This window comes from Bos indicus, chromosome 5 (genome assembly GCF_029378745.1).
Source record: "Bos indicus isolate NIAB-ARS_2022 breed Sahiwal x Tharparkar chromosome 5, NIAB-ARS_B.indTharparkar_mat_pri_1.0, whole genome shotgun sequence".
Taxonomy (NCBI): domain Eukaryota; kingdom Metazoa; phylum Chordata; class Mammalia; order Artiodactyla; family Bovidae; genus Bos; species Bos indicus.
Window position 1 is genome coordinate 56,008,352 of NC_091764.1, and position 20,430 is coordinate 56,028,781.

A 20,430-nucleotide genomic window follows, 5' to 3' on the forward strand; every position below is an offset into this window, starting at 1 on the left:
AAGCAGCACGTGAGTTGGACTCCAGGATTTCAGTCTAATGCTTTGGTGAGTGTGCTGAGTTTTCTGTGATGTTTGTCACTTTGCCTCCTGACACCCTCTCTGATCTCAGGTCCCAGGATGGGTTGGTTGGAGGTTTAAGCAGGTCTCACCTTGGGCCTGGAGCTTGGCCAGCTCGTCACTCAGGGAGTCATAGGACTCTTCCAGGTGCCGTTTCTTGAGTTCCACGCTCTGCATGTATTCCGTCAGGGAGCGGATCTTGGCCTCATGCTGGTGGGGTGAGGGTTGGTGAAGAAGATGGATAGAGTCAAGGACCCAACTCCAGGCAGCACAGACCTTCACAGGCTCCAGCTCTCCCCTCTTCCTGCTACACCTTCCACCAGGATGCAGGCTCGAAGGCCATTCCTCTGGAGACCCTTGCTTTAGACTCTCTTGGTTCAGAGGGCAGTATCCCCCTGCACCTTCACTTCTCTAGCCTGGACCCTCTCCTGCTTCCCCTAGCTCTTCTGTCCTTGACTTCAGTTGACCCTAGGCGGCTGCTAGCAGTCATCCCACAACCACAGAGTTGCCTGCCCTCTCCCACGGCACCCAGAGGCTCTCTACCTCTGGCACTCACCTGGGAGATAAGGAGTTGGCAGGATGAGAGCTCCCGCCCAGTCACTTCCATCTTGCGGTGACATTCGACCTGAAGGTTCTCCAGCTGCCGGCACCGCTTGACCACAGACTTGACTTCAGATTTGATTTTGCTGATGTAGAGTCGGGCCACCGTGAACTCCTCCTCAATGGCCCCACTAATCTCCACTGGCTGTGGGGTGAACATGGGAGGGAGGAGGTGCCTCTTTGCTCCTGGGAAGCCCCTATCCATTTCCTTCTACTCGGCCTAGCCCAGCACACACCCACAGGCACAGGGACTCCAGTGGGACAGGTATGTTCCAAACAACTTTTAGCAGCTCTGTACCACCTGGTTTTTCACACTGAATCCCTCTCTGCATTCAACGATCTGTTCCGACAGTCACCCTCTTCCCTTCTATAGAGAAACAGGATATTCTGTAGTCAGACTGATCCACTTGATCACACAGATGGGGCCTCGTCACTGCCACGGATCTATCTATATCATTCCTAATTTTGTGCCCCCATCTCCAAATCCTGCTAAAAGCACATCTCCACTGCTTCCTTATCCAGCAATGTGAATTTCACCAGGTATGTAGATCTAAAATGTGTATTTCAGTTGAGTCTATGCAAACTTCTGCGTGTTTTCCTGTGTCTAGTTTGCAGGTGTCCCTCCTGGATCTTGTCCTCCTCCTCTCAGTATCTCTGAGGACATGAGTGTCTCACCTACACCTCCCACCATTTCCCAGAACAAGAAAGATCTGAACAAGGCCGCCATGTCTTTCTCCACTCACCAGCTTAATCTCTCCATTGCCCACGATGACACTGAACTCACTCAGGTCCTTCATCAGCCCATTCAGTACCTCAGCAATCCGTTTTCGCTGGTGTCCACTGACCTCCTGCAGCCGCTGCAACTCAGACTCCAGGGACAGCATAGTGGCCTGGGGACAGTCCTTCAGGTCATGCCAGCACCATCTTCCTGCTTCCCTCCCCCACCTAGCCAGAGGCCTCTCCCTTCATGCATGACCCTGATGGTTGCTACAAAGAGAACACAAGCCCTGCAGAAGGGTCTGGAAGAGAGAGTGGTCAGGACGGTGAAGTGCAGTGATGGGGTGGGAGAGGGGCCCACCACGAACTGAAAGACAGCACAAAGGTACAAACACGATACCACCCTCTTAGAAAGCAGAGTTCCCTCTGGACACAGAAGGTGTTCTGAGGTCAGGGTGCTCCTGGCTGGCCACTCACCACCTTCTGAGACAGCTCATCCACCAGAAGCTGGTTCTGCTGGCTCTTCTCCTCCACCTCCTGGGACTTCTGGTCATAGTTCATGGCCAGCTCCTCCAGAGCCTGCAGCACTTCCTTCACCTCATCCTTTGCGGCATCATTCTCTGACTGCAGGTGGCTCAGCTCCCGCTGGACCTTCTCATTGTCTCCTCGAGTGGACACCAGCAGCTGCAAGGGAGGGGCGGGTCATGAGCAGGAGTCTTCTGCCAGTGATCAGCTTGCCAGCTCCTTGGCCTGGGGAAGCTGAGCCCCCCTTACCCAGGTATAGCTCTAGGAGAGAGGCAAGGGTCCAAGCAAGAGTCAAGAGGAACGGGGCTTTCAGCTTCATAGAAATAGGGTACCATAATGAAGGAGCACCCAGACTCCAGCTTCTGTGCTTTAAGCAAAACCCCAACTAAGCCCCCAGATTTCTGTTGTCTCGGGGAGGTGACTAACCCCTAAGCAGAATGCCCCTTCTTCCATCTTTCCAGAAAAGGTCTTTTTCATGCCTTTCAGGGATGGACACACAGCCCTCTCCTCTCTTGTCTTGCCCTCCTTCCCATTACCTCTTCCTGGTCCAGCATTTGCTGCTTGAGCTTCTCTATGAGTTGGCTCTGCTGGTTGATCTCATCATCCTGTCGGAGGCAAGGGGATAAGATGGAATGAAGGGAAGCTTCTCATTCCAGTTTAGACTTGGGAGCTTGGGGCAGATATGGATCTTAATAAAAAATTTAGGCTTTGAGTTCAAAACATCCTAGGCCTTCCCTGGTAGTCCAGTGGCTATGACTCTGTGCTCCCAATATAGGGGGCCTGGGTTCTATCCCTGGTCAGGGAACTAGATCCCACATGCCACAACTAAGAGTTCCCATGCTGCAACTCAAGATCCCTCATATCGCAATGAAGATCAAAGATCCTGAGTGCTGCAACTACGACCCAGCACAGCCAAATAAATAAATAAACATTTTAAAAAGAAAGAACGGAACTCTATATCCTAAAAAGAAAGAAGTCTTTTCCTCAGCTTCTCTCCTTGATTCCTGCCCTCACTTTTTAATTCCTTTCTTTCTGGAAGTTTGTATAACCTTGACAGTGCACAGCAAAAGCCTTCAAATGTTCACATCCTTTAACTGAGAAATCCCACTCCAGCACTCCATTCTAATTGAACCAAAGTCTTATATGGACAAGAGACAAAGATAGTCACTTCAAAGTTATTTATATAGCAAAAATAACCAACTAACAAAACACAAAACCCTAGAAAGCCTGTAAATAAATGGTTAAATGCATTCTGATAAATGGACTGTAAGGCAGCCATTTAAAAATACTTCAGTGAAGAATTGTTAACAAAGTAGGAAACCGCTCATTATATAATGTGGAATGAAAAAATCACATGTGAAGTTACATAGAGTATAATCTCAATTGTGTGGCTTTATTTGTGAATGGTGGGAGGAGGAATGATTGAAATTTTCTTCAATATGTTTTGATATATCATCCACATTTCAATAACAAACATTCATCTCTTTTAAAATCAGGAAAAAAGTCAGGATAAGCTACTTTTGTGAGCCCTCGCTTAGCATCCCGCCAGGCTCACCGCCGTGCCCTGCCGGATGTCCTCACCTTGTCATCAAGCTGCTTGTAGAGGCGGCGGATCTCCTCCTCATACTTCTGCCGCTCCTCGGGCGCAATGCGCACTACAATGGATGAGTTGTCATTCACAGGTGTCTCCTCGCAGAGCTCGGCTCCCAGGGTGGCCTCCTCCCCGGCCAGGCGCTCTGTCTCAGGCACGTTCTCTCCTGGCGAAGCGGCAGAACAAGGTAAGGGATGGGGCAGGGACAGCTGCACCTGCAGGCCCTTCCTCCCTCACTGCCCATCGCAGAGACCTCCTGGCTTCCGTGTCTCTTGCCCAGTGAACCGTCCACCTTTCTGGGGGTGGGGAATAAAGGATGTCAGCCCCCTCTCACTTTCCCTCATGACTGCTCTACTGCATGCCTCCAGAAGCACAGTCCTCCTTGGAGGTCGTAGGAGCCCTCTCTGGCTTTCTGCACCTGCAGGACCCCTCACTAACCATTGCGCCACCGGCTCAGCTCTGCCTCCAGCTTCGCAATCGTCTCCTTCTGAGCCTTCGTCTTCTCCTTCTCCTTCTCATATTTCTTTTTCCACTGCTCAGCAGTCAACTCCAGATTCACGGAGGCAGTGTTCTTAATGGTCTTTGCCCTGGAGAGGGGAACGAAGAGATGAGACCTCCATTAACGTTCATAAGACCCTGAGTGGAGAGCACAGCAGAGGCTGGGGCAGGGAGTAGGGGACCCCGCCACTGACCGCTGCCCGAACATCAGGGTGGACTTGGTCTCCGCGTCGTTGAAGCTGGATGGTGAGCAGCAGATGAACATCGTTGTTCGGCAGTTTCCTCCCAAGGAGTCCTGGAGAATCCGTGTCATTTTACTGTCACGATATGGAACGTAGCTTTTCTGGAGGAAAAGGGAGGCCTCAAATCAGAAAAATTCAGCAGGGGAATCAGAAAAGATGGCAAGGGAGTTTCCTGGTGGCATAGTGGTTAGGATTACAGGGTTTCACTGCCATGGCCCGGGTTCAATCTCTGGTTGGGGAACTGAGATCCTGCAAGCCGCATGGCACAGCCCAAAAAAAAAGAAAGGATGGGACTTCCCTGGTGGTCATCCAGTGGTGAAGATTCTGTGCTCTGAATTTAGGGGGCCTGGGTTCAATCCCTGGTTGGAGAACTAGATCCCACATGCCACAACTAAAGATCCCACATGCCGCCACTAAGACCCGGCACAGCCAAATAAATAAAATAATTTTTTAAAAATATTTTAAAAAAGAAAGAAAGGATGGTAGTGCTTACTAGGGGTGGAGCAACCCATGAATTGGGCATGATGAGGTGGGGGCATTAGGAGAAGGCAGAAGATGGGGTGAGGACCCGTAAGGAGCACTCACCGTGCCCTCAGCCAGCGCCGAGATCACGTTCCCCAGGGCCGACAGGGACTTGTTGATATTCTTGGCCTCATCCAGCACGGCTCCCTCAGCTCCAGTCTTGCTGACCTACCAGGGCACAAAGGGTGACTGTGTCATGAGTGGTTGCAGAGCGAGTAGGCTCCCCCCTCCTCTTCTCCACGTAAGTTGGCTTAGTCCAAGGAGAGGGGGATAGGAAAGAAGATGGAGAAGGCCCTCCTCTGGTCCCCTAAATGTTCTTGCTACAGACTCTCTCCCCTACATACACAATATTATACAATATTCCATTTATGTGAAATGTCCAGAAAGTCAAATCCAGAGTCAGAATGTAGATTAGTGCTTACCAGGGGTTGAGGGATGGGAGACTAGGGCATGACTGTTAACAGGTGATGAAAAGGTTCTGGAATCAGTGGTGATGATGCACAACCTTGCAAACACACTGAATTGTATACTTTAAAATGGTGAACTTCATGGTATGTGAATTCTAGCTCAATGAGAGTTATTTTGATTTTTAAAAAGGCTACCCCCCCGCTCAAGGCTTCCTTCCCTGCCCCCTTCACCGTGGCAGGAACCCCACCTTCTCGCTTCCTGCCAGGTCCACTAGATACAGCTTTCCACTCAGCTTCTGCTCAGTCTCCATATTTTCCTGCTTGATGTTGATGAGGAAGATGCTATGGCTTCGAGAGCTGTGTTCATTCATGTCTGTAAGAGGCAGGACAAGACAGTCCTTATACCAAACTCTGTGGAATGAAGCCCTCAGTCCCCAGCTTCCACAGACCACTGCCCCCACCCGCTGAGAGAGGGGTTGTCCGCCAGGACTAGCCCAGCCGCTACGTATCCCTGGTAGGAGGGGTGCAGGGTCTCACAGACAAGCATCTCTCCTCCGGAGGAGGACACAGACTTCCCCTGCCCACTTTCAAGTCCCTCAGCCCCCAGGGGCACAGAGGAGAGGCAGACGCCAGACTCAAGAGCCCCTGATCTCCCCCACTCACTGGTGACAGCCACGTGACGATTTGATTTCCCTTCATCAATCACATCTAAAATCTCCTCCGGGCTGGACACAAAGCGCTCAGTACAACCCTGCAGGGGGCAAATGGACAGTGACCCCCTACACTTTGGTCTACAGATTAAATTACCTGCACAGTGACCAAATGACCCTTCAAGGCAGTGCCTTTGTCCAGGCCCCAGACTCCTCCCCAGTCCAGGCTGTCTGCCCTCCGGCTCCTGGGCCGTGATATCCCCTCCTCCTGTGCCCGTGCTCTCAATACCCTGGCCCCACCTGCTTGCCCCAGCCCCGGTCTCACCTTGACAAATGGCACCCGGTTCTTGTCCTCATGCACAGACAGATTTGTCTTGGTCACTGAATCAAGACAATTCAGGGTGAGCAAGGCCAGCACTTACACTCCCCCACCTACCCAACCCCTTTACCCTGCAGTCTGCTCAGATGGATGATTCTTCTGTGTTCAAAAGGGAAGAAGACTCCCCTGTGAAGCCTAAACTCCCTGCTCACTCTGAGGGCTGTTTGTCCTCCTGCAGGATTCCAGCCCCAGGGCTCCAGCTAGGCTGAGGTTGTTTGTATGTGGGCCTGGGCATCTAAGCTCATCTTCTGACCCTTTCGGTTTTTGGAAATTCTTGGTGAGTGAAGGCAAGGGCCACAAGTACAAGTGTGTTTGTCCTCGTATGCCTGCTGCATCTCTCACCAAACAGCACCTAAGCCCAAGAGGCCAAGAACACTGTGATCATTCTCTTCCTTGCCCTCCTCACCCCCGACCCACCCACTGGGATTACACACCACTCACCATCCAGAAGGTCACGGATTTTGTCCAGGTAAATCTCAAAGTAAGAAACCTGGGTTAGGAAGAAAGGAGAAGTATAAAGTGATGGGGGCCTATCTTAAATCTGATTCAGGTATCACAGGCTAATGTGATCCACTCAAATAGTGGTGGTGGGAGGGAAAGGGCAGAAGAGACTATTTTGGCAGAGAAGAACTTAGGTAACCACGGGGGAGAATAAGTTGGGGCGTGGAGGATCTCAGTGGGTTCATGCTAGATCCTCCCCTCCCAGTCCCATAAGAGGATGCCCAGTGGTCATGCCCTGATCACCTTGATATGGAACTCAAGATTCTCATCCATGGAATAGATGTGGTTGAAGATGTCTCGGGCAATTCGAGGAATGATTCCCATCAGCTGGGGGTCATGCAGCTTTCCCTGGGGAGTAAGGGTAAGGGTATTCCAAATGAGGCTGGGGCTCAGGAGGAATCAGACAGTTCAGAGGGAGGCAGACGAACACAGAGGTAATAGCTGCTAAGAAGACCATCCTGACTTAGGGGATGGTCACTACCTTTAGTGGAAGGAAGAGGGAACTGAGCAGCCCTTTGAACTGTCATTGCTGCTGCTTTTCCAGGCAAAAGAAGAAAACTGGCGTAGTGGAAAGGAAGGTGAACTGCAGCAGGCTGAAGGGAGTCCATTAAACTTCCACAATAACACTGCCCTCCCAGTGTTACACAATAACACTGTACCAGGCAGCCCTCATTCCGAGATCTCCCCACACTGAGACTCCTTGGCCTCCCATTAACACTCCCAACCTCTCTCTCCCATAAAAGTTAGAATCCTCACCTCCATAGTATGTGTCTTCCCTGAGGATGTCTGTCCATAAGCAAAAATGGTGCCATTGTAGCCAGCTAGGACATCTGGAAGAGATGGCAGAGAAAGACCACTGCTAGAGAGAAGCAGAGTAGGGAATGGGAGCTTGAAAAGGTACACTCTCAAAATACACTCATTACCTTTGACAATCTGCATGGCACAGGCATGATAAACTTGCTCCTGAGTCGTGTTTGGGGGAAATACACGGTCAAAGACATATGGCTTCCCCTGGAGTGGAAATAAAAGACGGCAGACATCAGTAGGGAGGTGTGGGGAAGAAGAAACCCCTGAAAAGGCACCTGTTCCTCAGCCTTCTGTACTCATGGACAATTATGGGGATGAAGGGAACCAAAGAGAAGCAAAGCTTAGTATTGACACCAGGATTGTACCCATGGGCTAGAACGCCACTGAGGAGTGTCACGTGGCGATACTGCATGAGAGGACCCCAGCCTTGGTGTGACAAACTCACCATCCCAGATCCCCTGCCTGGGATCAAGTGAGAAAAGACAACAGGACTACAGGCTGTAGAGAGTGAAGAACAACACACTGACATTAAAAATCTACCACTAAGTTATAAAAACATCTTCCTCAATAGATCCACATGTTCTGATATGAAAAGATGTTGAAGATGTATTATAAGTGGAAGATGCAAAGTTAGGGACAGATGTATAGTGTGTTGCCTACTGTGTAAATGAAACATACAAATGCTGAACTACTGAGCTGTTATGGAAATATTAACACAAGCTCTGTCTTTGTGAAAAAACATATGAAATCAGAAATACAGTTCTCCCTTTAGGGAAACAGCTTTAAGTAAAGAGAAACTGTGAAGCAAATCACTCAGACCTGCAAGTATCTTGTTCAATTCAGGTAATGTTATATATCATGTGTGCTGATAAGAATGCTAAAGATACAAAATATTTACAACCCAGGGACCCAAAGAGAATAGATTTGCTATCTGATCATATTAAAGGGAAGATCTCTGGTACAATTCAATGAGACTCTGCTTGCTTTCCATTGTGACAACTTTTCAGTCATATTTTCCCATTATTTGATATAAAGAAACTATGACATAGTTGTCAAATTATTTTGCTACAGAGTCCGTCTTTATTCAACTGATAGGTTAACCTCCAAGTCTACAGACACCAGAGTTTGGGAGACATATTTTAACTAAGACAAATCATAAGCATTGGAGAAGGCTGGAGATGTGGGTCTGGGCATATCTACAATACTGCACTGACATAGGTAAACTTTTTTTCCAAAAGGAATTGTACAAAAAATATTAACAATGATTACTTCAGAGAGAGAAACTGGGAGGGAGAGGTGGCTTTCATTTTTCATTTTATCCTGGAAGGTTTACATTTTTAAACCAGGTACAAGTATTATATTTTTTATTTTTTAATGCCAAAGAGAATGAGAAAATAGTGTATTTTTTGTTTTTCTTTTTAATTCTTCCCAAAAAGGATATTTATACTAGTAAGTATTGTCTTTAATATTTAAAAGATTTTCAAAATCTGATTTATGATAAAAGTCAACCAGGAATATTTATCTGGTCTCTCTGTGGTGAGGGATTCTGAAGTCCCAAAAACAGAATCCACAAAGAGAAAAAAGTTGTGAAAGTGCTCTCTGCAATGAAGGCAGTACTATAAACTGGTAGGGCCTTTCTGGAGGACAATTCTATTAAATATTCAAATGTCCATACTGGTAATACTCTGCCCACAGATTTCAATGCTAGGAATTCATATTGCAACTTGCTTTAAGCACTTAATGATGTGTGTAGATGGATGTTCACTGCAGCCATTTGTATTAAAGAAAAGGAAGAAACAATTCAAACACCCATCAAGAAGATATTGGTTATACCTCCATGCTGCTGCTGCTGCTGCTGCTAAGTCGCTTCAGTTGTGTCCAGCTCTGGGCAACCCCATAGACGGCAGCCCACCAGGCTCCTCCGTCCCTGGGATTCTCCAGGAAAGAGTATTGGAGTGAGTTGCCATTGCCTTCTCCAATGCATGAAAGTGAAAAGTGAAAGTGAAGTTGCTCAGTCGTGCCTGACTCCTAGCGACCCCATGGACCGCAGCCCACCAGGCTCCTCCGCCCATGGGATTTTCCAGGCAAGAGTACTGAAGTGGGTTGCCATATACCTCCATAATCTACTCCTATTACAATGAGCAAGTTTGGTTTACACGTCCAAGATCAAATACACGAAAAAATAAAAACAATTTGTGTAACATGATTATATATTTTTAAAAAGCATAGGAATAGAATAGTCTTAGAAAAAAGATACGGAAGACTGTATATACATCTGTTAAAAGTGATTATCACTGGAAAGCAGAATGATAGGAACTTATGCTTATGACATTTTTTCTGTGACATGTAAATATTTTACAATGACATATTGCTTTGAAATTAAAGAGAGAAAATAGTATAGGTGAGTTACAGAAAAATGTGTTATAACATGATAAGGTACACACAAAATAATTTTAAGGAAAAGGTGGTTTTTAAAATAGTGTGCCGTGTAAAACACACACACACAAAAGAGTATATGAAGGATTATTCCATTTCAGTAAAAATGTATGGTATTATATATGTATACAAGGTACGTATATACGTATGTATATGTATACACGTATATATACGTATACAAGGTATGTATATATGTATACCTTGCATAGAGAAACATGTTAACAGTGGTTATCCTCGGACAGTGGGACTTTAGGAGTTTTTTGCTATTTTTGTTCTTTTTGATTAAGATTTGAAAGTATTCTAAAATGAAAATATATAATTTTTAAAAAGGAAAATTTTTAATTTTAAAAACAAAGAGATTAATACTCTTACTATATAAAGAACTCTCATAAACTAGTAACGACAACAACAACAAAATTAACAGAAAAAACTAACAAAAAAATAACCAGAAATATATGGATAAGAGTTAGGTACTAACAACAGAAGAAACACATATGTTCAATAAACATAAAGATGTTTAACATTTTTGAAGGAAAAACAGTAACATCATTTTCCACCTATCAAACTGGAAAACAAAACCTTAATTGTAATAGCCAGCATAGATGAGGGTTCAAGAAGGTATAATTTCTGTGAAAGAAGCACCTTCATTCTTTTCCGTTAGGACAGTATATCCATACTTTTAAGGGGCAATTCAGAAATGTATAATCCAAAGCCTTGAATTGCACATATCCATAGCCCCAGATATTGTACTCCTAAGAATTTGTACTATGGAACTATCTGTAGCAAATATTTGGCTACAAGAATGTTTATTATCAACACTGCTTATAGTAATGAGGATTTGAAAACAACAGAAACAAGTTACATTTAGGGGACTGGTTAATACAAGGAATTAATTATACTATGGCATGTACATATGTTTTATTCTTTGCTACTATTTAAAAGGATGACATAATAGCACACCAATATATCTCAAGAATGAGTTGAAAGAACTCAACCTCAAAGAGCACATACTGTATTATTCCCTTTATATAAAGTTCAAGAGTAAACAACACTTACTTGTAGTGATGAAACTCAAAGTAGCAGTTGCCTTGGGGTGATACTCACAGGAAGGGGGCAAAAGGGAGCTTTCAAGGGGCAATCAAAATGCTCTAGATCTCAACCTGGGTAGTGGTCACACAGGTGTCCAAATATATTATAAAATTCATACAGCTGTTTGCTTAAGATTTGTGCACTCACTGTAGTAAATTATACCTAAGTGCTATCATAAAGTAGAACATCACAAGATGATGTGATAATGGCCCTTAAAATATGAATTATGCACAAACTCATTGTTAATAAGAAAAAATGAATATAGACTATATTAGCATTTTAATCTATCAAAGTGGCCAAAATAAAATAGTTTGATGATGGGACTTAATTGCTATGCCTGTCAATTAAAATGCCTTCTCTAGGGGAATTCCCTGGTGGTCCAAATGTTAGGACTCAACACTTCTACTGCAGGGGAAATGGGTTCAATCCCAGGTAAGGGAACTAAAATCCCACATGCCGCAGTGGCCTGGCCAAAAATAGTCTGATGATGCACTGCACTGGCTGGGCCCTTAAATATATTAATACATATGGTCATTCAATTGTTTGTAATAGCAAATGATTAGAACAAACCAAAATATCCATATCTATCAATAGCTGCTACTGCTGCTAAGTTGCTTCAGTCGTGTCCGACTCTGTGCGACCCCAGAGATGGCAGCCTACCAGGCTCTTCTGTCCCTAGAATTCTCCAGGCAGGAACACTGGAGTGGGTTGACATTTCCTTCTCCAATGCATGAGAGTGAAAAGTGAAAGTGAAGTTGCTCAGTCGTGTCCGACTCTTTGCGATCCCATGGACCGCAGCCCACCAGGCTCCTCCGTCCATGGGATTTTCCAGGCAAGAGTACTGGAGTGGGGTGCCATTGCCTTCTCCATCTATCAATAAAGACCTGGCTAAATAAATTATGGCATATCTCTACAACAAATAATACAGTAGTTACAAAGAATGAGATAGATACTTATGTGCTGATGTAGAAGGATCTCTAAGACTCCTCGTTAAGTAAAAAAAAAAAAAAAAAAAAGCAAGGTACGGAACAGTATGTATAGTATGCTATCATTTGTATAAAAAAGTACATGCATGTATTAAATACATATGCATTTGCTTGTAAATGCATGGCATTCTTTTCGAAGAATCTACAGGAAACTGGCTATAAGGCTGCCTTCTGAAAGGGGAACTGGGTGGCTAGGAAAGAGAAGTAGGAAGGAGACTAAATTTTCACTGTGTATCTTTTTTTATATCATTTGAATTTTGTTACATGTACATGTAAGACATTCAAAAATTAACTAAAATTTTTTTAAATAAATAAAATTATGTAAAATATTTAGTGGTGGTGAAAGTCATGGTATTTTGTTGGTGAAAAATAGGTTACAAAACAACATAGAGTTTATGATACACTTTTATTAAAATCATTATATGTATATATGTAGGAAAAAAACTACTGGAAACAAATACATCAAATTGTTAACAATATTTTGGAGGGGGCAGATTTTCAGTGAGTTTTAATTTCTTCTTTGTGCTTTTCTTTGTTTTCAACTTTGTCAACAACCCTGGGTTGGGAAGATTCCTGGAGAAGGGATATGCTACCCACTCCAGTATTCTTGGGCTTCCCTGGTGGCTCAGTTGGTAAAGAACCCAGTGTGGGAGACCTGGGTTCAATCCCTGGGTTGGGACAATCTCCTGAAGGAGGGCATGGTAACCCACTCCAGGATTCTTGCCTGGAGAATCCCCATGGACAGAGGAGCCTGGCAGGTTGCAGTCCACGGGGTTGCAAAGAGTCGGACATGACTAAGCGACTAAGGACAGCACAGTGCTGTAACCAGATTATGTTTACTACTATTAAAGAAAAATCTACCTTGATTCTTTTTTTTAAGGTTGACTGAGTTTATGAATTATTCATAGGACTTTTATAAATTTTTCACCATTTTAAAACCATTTTTATCTATACAGTTCATCATTATACTTTATTACAAAGAATAAAATTCTTATTACATAGAATAAAATCATACAGTGTTTCAATAAACAGACTTAAAGTGGCCTTAATGCTTTTCCTTCTCAGTGGTGATATCTTTTTAAAAATTTTGTTTTATTTTATTCTTTAACTGAACCTTGATTCTTGAATTGTAATCTAACTCAATATTTCTCCCATCCAGCTGCCAGGAAACATAAACAAACAAAACACGTCCATCTCAGCCAGTGACTTTCACCTCTTCTCCATCAGTGATGTCTATCCGTGCTTACTAAAGCCAGGCATGCAGCCAAAGGGGATTAAATATAACTCCTAAGGCAACCTCACTCTTTCCTTCTTCCTTTCTGGGAACCTGGGGATCAATGCTCTAACACTCCCAGTTGCAGGATTCCAGGGGCTTCCCTGGTGGCTCAGATGGTAAAGAATCTGTCCACAATGCAGGAGACCTGGGTTCAATCCCTGGGTTGGGAAGATCCCCTGAAGAAGGTAAATGGCTACCCACTCCAGTATTCTTGCCTGGAGAATTCCATGGACAGAGGAGCTTGGTGGTCTACCGTCCACAGGATCACAAAGAGTCAGACACAACTGAGTGACTAACACTTTCACTACAGAGGGTGCTGTGGGCTCTTTAAAAGGGAGGGCGCTCTCCAAGTGCTGAAGGCAATTACTGCCTGAGGAACTCATTTTCCTGAGCCTAGGCAGGGAGAGATCAGAGAGAGAGGACGGGTGGCATTCTTGGAACCACGAGGATAAAAAATATCCAAGAGCTAAAAGTGGATGCACTTAGTAATCTCATGAGCAGAGAAAGCCATGTTTACAATTCTAGGGTTTCTGGGAAGGCCTGCTACCATCTTCCTACACTTGGTTGGGTCCTTAAGTTTCAAACCTAGTTCATTTCTTCTTCCTAAGATTTTTATATCTGTTAAAGTATGACGTCCTTTAACGTTCTATTTATTACCGGATGAATTTGTTCTGTCAGATCTTTTTAAAAAATAACTAGACCAGCGGTTTCCCACTTTTTTTGCTTCTAGACTACTCACTTGGGAAACGTCACCATTATTTACATCTCTCATGACACATAAGTATTCTGAGTCAGACTGTAGTATGTTGTGGGGGATTTCTTATCAGAATCTGGGGAAGTGTATGTACAGTTAGCAAAAGCCATTTCTGATGCCCCCTCCCAGGACTTTGGCCAGGCCACTCCACAGCCTGGACCACCATGTAAACCAAGAGTTTCCTGAAGACAGAGGTTCCCCTCTCAATCCCCAACATCAACACAGTCCCTGGCCCTCAGGAGGCTCTTCATTAATATATCTCTTGAAGAAACACAGATATTGATGGAAGAAGAGAGCAAGAAGATCCTAGGGACCTGAATCTTTGGATGAAACAACCTGTAAGAGGGGAAAATGTTAACCACTTCCCAGTTGTGTCAAAGGCGAGCTGGTGGGGAGACAGCCCATCTAAAATAAAAATAACATCTAACTCTGGTTGGGAGTTTATGATGTGCCTGTCACTATACATTATCTCATTTAATGCTCACAGCAATCCTAGGAGGTAGGTACTATTATTATTATTATATTTCATAGATGTGAAAACTGAAGTTCAAAGAGGTAGGGTAGTGGTAGAAGAAGTTTTCAAACTCAAGCACTCTGATTCCAGACCCACACTGTCAAAGTGATCCCAAAACTGACGTGCCAACACTGCGTCAGAGCTTTATCACGGTTTCCCTTCCCCTCCTCCCTCCATATGGGCGTTTCTCCAAATACTTCTGGACAGAACTAAAGTCCTTCATCACCTTCTTTTTGCAACCTCAACCCCTTTTTCAGAAGAATGCAGTTCTCCCATCCATCCTCTCCAAGGAGGTACTAATCCATGACTTCGATTCCATGGATGGAGAGGCCTGGTAGGCTGCAGTCCATGGGGTCTCTAAGAGTCAGATACGACTGAGCGACCTCACTTTCACTTTTCACTTTCATGCACTGGAGAAGGAAATGGCAACACACTCCAGTGTTCTTGCCTGGAGAATCCCAGGGATAGGGGAGCCTGGTGGGCTGCCGTCTATGGGGTCACACAGAGTCGGATACGACTGAAGTGACTTAGCAGCAGCAGCAGAAGACTTGTAAGTTAGAAACACTCAGGGAGACCGTCCACCTTTGAGGAATGCCTCTGAGACCCACTCTGTCTCCCCCAACAGCAGTGTAAATCGCCCCTCCAGAGGGCTTCTCTTCAGAGTCCCACAACCCCGGACTCTGTGTTCTCCTCTGACCCACTCCAAGCTTCCTCGTCTCCTGTCCAATTGTGTCTCCCAGCACTTTCTGGTGTTTTCCACAAAGGGTGCTGACTAAAGCTAATGGAAAGGTCTAAGATCAGGGGTCCAGAGATAACCAACCTTTTCAACCTTCATTAAAGCACTTGGTAGAGACTGAACTTGAGAGCACCAGGACTGATTTCCATAGTGACACCCCTGGGGATTGTTGCCATGGCAATGCTGCAGCGATACTGGCCACAGTGAACATCACCTCCCCTCTCTGTTTTCCTTGACGAGACTCCCCCAAGGCTAAGGGAGAACTGCTCCTCTCCGTCAGACATCAAAAGAATCCTGGGCCACCTCAAACAATAGTGACTCTGCTCCAATAATCCTGCAGGCCCCAACCTGGCTTTTCCAAATGAGGTACTTGGTGGTCCTGCTTTGTTGCCTCCTTAAGAATCCACCTAGCCATCAGGAAATCTAAGGGAGATAGAATATGGTTGATACTTGAATGAGGGAGGGAGGGAAGGGAAGTGGAGCAGGGGCGGGAGGCAGAGAGGCTATGGGTTTCCCTACTGCCATTCTCCTGTGTCTGGTATAGATGCACAGCTCACCCTCTGCCCACCAAGACAGGCAGAGAGACACATAAATGGGTACACTTAAAAAGTCACAGTGGATTCCCAGTGACCCTAAGAGCAAGACAAGGTACATAGCACACACAGACAGTGACCCAGACACCCTTCCACTATGACTCAGGCCATTAATGTGGGCTAAGCCCCATCCCCCAGATTCCAGGGAGAAGTCATGGGGTGGGAGAGGGATGAGGCTCACAGAGCTGTCTTCCCAGCTTATTCTCCTACATTCTGCCAAGCAGAAAAAGGCCATGAACATTAGGGACTCTGTAGCCCAGAGCTAGCCGCAGTGCAGAGAGAAGAGCCATCACAGGAGGAGCAGGGGGCTGGGCTTGGAGAGAGAGAATAGCCTCTCCCACCTTCAGCCTTCCCAGACATCCTGAAGCAGCTTCCTCCATTAACTCCTCAGATAGTTCCCACACACGGGCCCCAAAGAGAGCTAGAGGAAGAGAGAGGAAGGAGGCTGGGGGATTTCCTTCCCTTTGTTGGGACCCTCAAGGCGCTCCTCACAATCACTTCACTTATGACCCTCATCCTGCTGAACGAGGAATGAATAGAAAGCCTGGGAAGGCAAGCACCAAGGATGCTGCCTGAGACAAAATGGCCCCCCATAAGCACTTATCTTGGCATGAGACACTGACAGGAAGGGCTAGGGCAAGGCAAGACACAGAGCGAGACAAAGGTTCAGCCCTGCAAATATCAGGCAAAATAGATAAAGAAGGAACAGCTGTGGAGTAAGATAAAATCTGAATTGGCAGGGGGCCCTGGGCCTCTCTTTATCTCTCCTCCCTCCCACCTCCACCAGGTCTCTCCTATTTAGCTGAGAATGAGACGGATAAACACAACTCCTTCTCCCAACATCGCCCCATGCCCTGCGCCCACCATGCCAGGATGGATGCCCCAGAGAGCCTAAGGGAGTTGGTTCAGATAAACCTAAACACCCTAGAGCAAGGAAGTTAGGCTTAAAAGTGGAAGCCTTTTGTGGGTTTGTTCCTCCATAACCACCTTGGTCCTATTTCTCAGCCTTTCTGTCTCAGGGAGCCCTCAAGCTCTAACTCCTGTGGCTAACACCCACTGTCCAGACTATTCAGAAAGGAGGCCCTGAGGGTTGATCCAGGCATTATTTCAGCCTGGCCAGACTGATCAGACTGCAAGGTCTAAGGTTCCCGAGACAAAGAGAGACAGGGGCCCTCCCTATGTGGCAAACATACATACATAAGCACGGACACAAGGTGAAGGCACCCATTGAGTCCACAATGGAGGTGAGAGAAACTGGTGACAGGCTAGAGCCCTTGGGGACAGACCATGTCAGCAAGTCTCTTCCTAAGGCATGTTTACTCAAAGTCCTGTTCTCACTGACTCCGAAGACCCAGGCTCCCTCCTCTTCTTTCCTTCATTCCTTCAACAAGCAAGCCCTGTGCCAAGCACTATGGATCAAAGATACATAAGAAGTGCCCCTGACCTTGAGGATGGCCCTTATATGGGCTCTTCCCTTCTTGAACTGGCTACAGTGTCCTAGCCCAGCACCCCTCAAGTCCTACTCCCTACTGGACTCAACCCCACATCCTTTCACCCCATAGCCTGACAGTCCCAACCAGCCTAGGAAAGGAGGGGAGGTGAGGAATTCCCTAGGAATCCCTTGGGGGCTACCACAGCTAAAAGTCCAGAACCGAAATCTGTGGAGGTAATGTGATACAGAAGGAAAGACGTGAGCTTTGGAGTGACAGATTTAGGTTCAGATCCATGAATTAACAGTGTGACCTTGAGAAAGTCATTCGACTTCTTTGGGTCTCAATTTCCTCATCTATAAAGTGGAAATATTAATACCTTCTTCAGAGTGTTGTTTTGAAGATCAAATGATATATGTAGAGTAAAAAGCACAGTAAATACTAGTTCTCCTTCTTAATAGTCTCTTCCAGGGGTAGGGGCTGTCGAGACTAGGTAGAGGAGGTGGCTTGCTACTTTGAATTGGATCATCAAGAGAAAGGATGAATAAGCAACTGCTTGATAGGATCTCAGGGTTTGGTTATTTTTGTTAGGGTGAGTTGAGGGGTCTGAAATCCTCTTCCTACCATGCCTGGGAGGAAAAGGCAGACATTTCTTTAGGACCTAGAAGATCCCCCTCCCCAAACTGGGTGTGGCACCAATGTATTTCCTTCTCTGAAAACCCTTCACCAAACCTGTGCCCTCCCCCCAAGTCCAGGCTGTAACTACTTCTGGGGATGATGGAGGCCTTGACCCCAGAGTCCACCCTCACTTGTACCTCGCAGAGACCCTGGACAACCCGCCTCCCATCTAGCCAGTCCACTAGTCTTCCTCCTCCCTTCCTGGGAGGTGAGGGGTAGAGATTCTGAGCCAATAACAAAGGGAAGATGCGCCTTCCCTAGGGAACAGGGAAAACGTCAGAAAAACACGGGACTGGCTCTAGGGGTGGGGACGCTGCAGAGAGCAGCAAAGGGGAATCCGGCCCCCGGATCGCGGGATAGTAGCCCCCTCCCACTCTGCCGAGACTCGGCCGCCGGCCTGGCCAGGCCACACCCAGCCATCCTGATGCAGGGAGAGGAGGGGCTGCGGCTAAAAGGATGGAGGAGGATGAGAGACGGGGAGAGGGAGCTGAGACAGGCTGGGGGCTGAGGCTCGGCGGGGGTAAAAGATCCTGCCCCCTTTCCGAAATTCCCTCCAGGGGCGGCACTCACCCCAATAACGACGCTGTCGTCCCCTTGGAAAATGGGAATGAACTTGTCCCCCCGCAGAATCTCGGCCTGATTTAGGGGCCGAAATCGGCAGAGCACCTTGATGCTACATTCGTTGTTGGTCTCGGTCATGGTGGTCGCCGGCGTGGGGCTGGGGCACTTCGGCTGCAGAGGTCGCGTGTGCTCCGGGAGGAGAGGGGCTCAGCTGAGGCTCAGGCGGAAGACAGGTGCTCTGTCTCTGAGGGTTCAGAAAGCTGAGGCGGGCGCCCGGGCAAAGGCTGGGGAGCAGGGCCGAGGCGCGCTTCCTCTCTCCTGCGGCACCGGGATGCGGGCGACCTGGGCGTCTGGTCCTCTCTCGGCGCTCTGCCTCTCCGCCCCTCGCGCTGCAGCGCCGCGCTGCGGGCCTGGGCGGGGCGGCGACGGAGGAGCGGGGCGGGGCTTCCGTGGCTGGGGGCTGCCACCCCACGGCGCCCACCGACGGACGGTGGCACCTCTGCTCTCTTCTTGCCTCCTCTCCCGACTCCTGACGCTCGGAGACTAACGTGTCCTCACCCCTTCCCCACCCAAGTCACTCACTAGGTCCCACCCTCACAATCCTGACCCGTCTGTCCCTCCCTCGGATTCCAACCCCCTGGAAGGGCTAAGGGATCTGAGGTGGGCCTGTCTCCCCGTCGGAGGCAGAGTCAACAGCGCTCGCACCTCCTTTATTCCAGGGCATCCTTCACCTCTATCACAGTCCTCTCTCCAGATTGGCAGCACACGTCTCCTCCTCTCTTTCTCCACAACCCTCTCAAAAATCCTCAGCTCACTGAAACCTTCAGGGGCAGCTACTTGTACCGCTATGGAGGTGGGTGTCCAGGGTCCATTTTTCAAAGAGGAGTGTCAAGGGAAGTCTGGTTCTTTCCTTCCCCTCCTACATCCAAAAGGACTCTACTCTCTCCCCAACATAGATACCAGGTCCCCACTAGGTCTCTATTTTGGCCTGACTCTTGGCGACCCCAAGGGCTGTAGCCTGCCAGGTTCCTCTGTCCATGGGGATTCTCCAAGCAAGAATACTGAAGTGTGTTGCCATTTCCTTCTCCCTAGCATTTTCCCCACCCAGGGATCGAACCTGGGTCTCCTGCATTGCCAGGCAGATTCTTTACCAACTGAGCTACCGGGGTCCTATTTTGGTCTATCAGAATTCAAAAGCAGGTAATTCTCATTTTTGCCTCATAGTTTGGGGCTGGGATGGTAGTGGCCCAGAGGAACTTATGCAAGAGGGAGGAAGTCATAAAGCAGTGACGGAGGAGAAATGATGGTGGTGGGTAAGACCAGAGGGGCTTGAAGAAAGGACTTCTAGAGCTGACATCTGCATTTGGGCTTCAGGCAGGTTTAGGCACCTATGTGAGGATGTTTCCTGTCGCAGTACTCTGTTGAACAGTCCCAACACTCCAGCCCCTTTCTCAGGTCTTTCTTCTGTTTCTCCCCCTTCTCTGGCAAAAAAAGAGAGAGAGAGAGAGAGAGCCAAGTCTAGAAATTCCATGTCCTTCCTCCCCTCCGGTCAGATTCCTGCTGCAGCCCCTGGGCAGAACCACCTAGAAGCTGGCGGGATTGATTTTTCTCCACGTCACAGGGCCTCTGCTGGCCAACAGAGTTAGACTGCAGGAGTTGAGACTCTAGGCCGGGGGAGGAGCAGGGTGATGGGAGAAGAAGGAAGGAGGGAGGGAGGTTCTGCCTAGCAATTGTCTGGTAAGTGTCTAGGTCACTTGAGGCAAGGAGGAGAGAATGATGGCCTGCCAAACAAGACCTAACCACTCAGAACACAGCTAAAGGGGTTTCCGAGTTGGACATATACCCCTAACCCACCTTGAATCTTAAGGAAATTGAAGGAAA

The 20,430-nt window shown here is 47.2% G+C and overlaps 1 protein-coding gene across 2 annotated transcripts in view; it reads right to left on the reverse strand.

Annotated features, from left to right (window-relative positions):
* Positions 1-18,942, reverse strand: part of KIF5A (kinesin family member 5A) — a 29,168-nt gene extending 10,226 nt beyond the window's left edge. For both annotated transcript variants that reach the window (XM_070789393.1, XM_070789392.1), the window contains exons 1-17: positions 18,559-18,942; positions 7,613-7,700; positions 7,446-7,519; positions 6,933-7,037; positions 6,630-6,678; positions 6,135-6,190; positions 5,823-5,910; positions 5,408-5,532; positions 4,816-4,920; positions 4,183-4,331; positions 3,929-4,077; positions 3,481-3,656; positions 2,436-2,504; positions 1,852-2,058; positions 1,401-1,547; positions 614-802; positions 150-267 (exon numbers count right to left, since the gene is read on the reverse strand). In XM_070789393.1, the coding sequence (XP_070645494.1) occupies positions 150-267; positions 614-802; positions 1,401-1,547; positions 1,852-2,058; positions 2,436-2,504; positions 3,481-3,656; positions 3,929-4,077; positions 4,183-4,331; positions 4,816-4,920; positions 5,408-5,532; positions 5,823-5,910; positions 6,135-6,190; positions 6,630-6,678; positions 6,933-7,037; positions 7,446-7,519; positions 7,613-7,700; positions 18,559-18,687 (2,023 nt within the window). In that variant the 5' untranslated portion in view covers positions 18,688-18,942. The remainder of the gene's footprint in view (positions 1-149; positions 268-613; positions 803-1,400; positions 1,548-1,851; positions 2,059-2,435; positions 2,505-3,480; positions 3,657-3,928; positions 4,078-4,182; positions 4,332-4,815; positions 4,921-5,407; positions 5,533-5,822; positions 5,911-6,134; positions 6,191-6,629; positions 6,679-6,932; positions 7,038-7,445; positions 7,520-7,612; positions 7,701-18,558) is intronic.
* Positions 18,943-20,430: the final 1,488 nt, after the last annotated feature.